The sequence below is a fragment of the Galeopterus variegatus genome, unplaced genomic scaffold (genome assembly GCF_000696425.1).
Source record: "Galeopterus variegatus unplaced genomic scaffold, G_variegatus-3.0.2 Scaffold845, whole genome shotgun sequence".
NCBI classification, from domain to species: domain Eukaryota; kingdom Metazoa; phylum Chordata; class Mammalia; order Dermoptera; family Cynocephalidae; genus Galeopterus; species Galeopterus variegatus.
Window position 1 is genome coordinate 87781 of NW_007726956.1, and position 2439 is coordinate 90219.

General features: G+C 52.4%; 1 protein-coding gene across 1 annotated transcript in view; it reads left to right on the plus strand.

Annotated features, from left to right (window-relative positions):
- The window catches only part of RASGRP2 (RAS guanyl releasing protein 2 (calcium and DAG-regulated)), a 12363-nt gene extending 10199 nt beyond the window's left edge, over positions 1–2164 (plus strand). Inside the window, exons 13-16 of the mRNA XM_008572885.1 lie at positions 242–278; positions 655–825; positions 1703–1767; positions 1932–2164. Coding sequence (XP_008571107.1) covers positions 242–278; positions 655–825; positions 1703–1761 — 267 coding nt within the window. The 3' untranslated portion in view covers positions 1762–1767; positions 1932–2164. The remainder of the gene's footprint in view (positions 1–241; positions 279–654; positions 826–1702; positions 1768–1931) is intronic.
- The last annotated feature ends 275 nt before the right edge of the window (positions 2165–2439 follow it).

Consider the following 2439-nt stretch of genomic DNA (forward strand, 5'->3'; position numbering starts at 1 on the left):
CCCCTCCCCCCACGCCTGCTCACCTCCCAAGCCCCGCCCCTCCACCCGGCCCCACCCACCTACGCCCCGCCCCTACCGGCGCCTTCTCAGCTTAGGCAAACTTTACTAATTTCACTTGCCGCTCTTGCTGTTCTGTCCCCGGCCCTGAGGCGGGCTCTAAGGCCCCAGTCCCTGTCCTTAAGAAGGAAGAGGAAACCCCCAAATCCCTCACCCCCCAGCACGACCGCCTCCTCTATTGCAGATCCTGGGTATCTACAAGCAGGGCCTCAAATGCCGAGGTGAGATGGACTGAACGACAGGGCTTCCGGGACGGGTTTTCTGGGAGAGTTACTCTCTGGGTGGTGATTCTTATTTTGGTGGGGCAATTGCCAAGGAATAAAGTGCCTTGGAACCAGAGAGGCATGCTGATTGATGTGGAGGGGATAGTCTTTAAGGGGGATTTTATTTTGGTGAGGCAGCTCCAGGAACAGAGAGCTTTGGGGAGGGCATAGACTGTCAATTAGGATGAAGAGAGCACTTTGGAAGGAAACTCTTATTTTTGTGGGACAGCTGCTCAGGAGCAAAATACCTGGGGAGAGGAGCAGACCTGGAGGATGGGATGGAGGGTGTTCTGACAAATGGCCCTTGCTGGGCTCCCCATCTGCCCTCCCCTAGCCTGTGGTGTCAACTGCCACAAGCAGTGCAAGGACCGCCTGTCAGTGGAGTGCCGGCGTCGGGCCCAGAGTGTGAGTCTGGAGGGGTCTGCACCCTCACCCACACACACCCACCATCGCGCCTTCAGCTTCTCCCTGCCCCGCCCTGGCAGGCGAGGCTCCCGGCCTCCAGGTAAGAGGGACTCTCGTTCTGCTGTGGCCTGTGGAGGGAGGGAGGCAGGGCCACTGTGGCAAGTACTAACTTATCCAGGATAGAAACCACTCCAGAGTTGGTAATTCTCTTATTTCAGTGGGATAATAAAGAAGGGTGGACAGGTAAGGGTGCCAGAAGGTGGCCAGGGAGCCTTCAACCTTCTGAGGCTGAGAAGGAGAGAGACCCTACTTAATGAAGAATTGTAAAAGTGAAAGAGACTTCAAGATTTCAGTCACACTCTTATTTTGTTAGAGGGATTCACAAAGGATTCTAGAAGGTGTTATGTGAGCCATTTGCCTGCATTTTCTTTTGTGGCCGCTCTAGAGACTGTTCTGAGAAAAGCCCCTTACCCTGATAATCTCCCAGTGGCTCTCTTGGGGTCTCTGGTGGTTTTAGATCAGTTTGCTGAATGACAATTTGCCAAATGATTATTTTGCTGAGAAGCGTCTGAACAACTATGTTAAACCGGGCTCTGAGGCAGTTGACCACAACCGTTGGGGTTGGCATTAGTCCTCAAAAACACAGGCATGCATAGGGCGTAAGTCCTCAAAAATAGAAAAGATGAAACCATTTGCATTGAGTCTTCCAGAAGTGCTGGGGTCTAAAATGTGAAATACACACAACATTGACATTTAAGCAAACAGCACTGACAAATCTGTGGCTGCAAAAAAGCTGCGGCAAAACAAAAACTTAGGAAAAGAGCCTCAAAAATGGGGCCGTTTTGTCATTCAGAGAATTGATTTTTTGGTGGATGGTTCTGCTTCTGGGATGGGGCTGGTGCCTCCTGTGACTGGGGGAGGGGCTGCGAGGTCACAGGGACCCAGGAGTGGGTTCTGCGACACACTCTCTCCTGCAGAGATCCGAGAGGAGGAGGTGCAGGCGGTGGAGGATGGAGTGTTTGACATCCACTTGTAATAGATGGTGAGTCCTCCCATAGCCTGCACCAGAGCCTCCCCACTGAGTCTGGGTTTGGGGGTCGGTGTATCAAGGAAATGGGTGCTCTATCCAAATGGCCCAGGCCAAGCAGACTCCTACCTCGCTGGGGGTACGAGTCTTCCTCACAACCTCTGTTTTTCTCTTCCCAGCTGTGACTGGATCAAGACTCATTCCTGCCTTGGAGAAAAGACTTGGACCAGAGCAGGGAGCCAGGGGGATGGGGATGGGGCGGGGCTGGGACAGGAGCCTGGGGCTGGGGGCGGGGCGTGAGGGTGGCATGCATTGAGGGCAGGACCAGGGCTGGTGTCCCTAAGGTGTACAGACTGTTGTGAATATTTGTATTTTCCAGATGGAATAAAAAGGCCCGTGTAGTTAACCTGGACCATCCAAGCCTAGAATCCTGGGGGGCTGGACTTATAAAGACTACAGACTTGGGATCTAGACCTATGAAGCCAGAGAAACTTGGGGGAGGTCTGGAATCTCATGTGTTTGGAATCTTGGGGGATAAAACCTTAGAATCAGAAAACCTTGGAACATAAGACTTTGGGGAAGGGTCTAGAATCTTGAGCAATCCAGAATCTTGGGGATCTAAAACTTGAAACTGGCGTATCTTTGTACCCAGAATTGCTGAGCCCAGTCATCATGTATAACCATAGC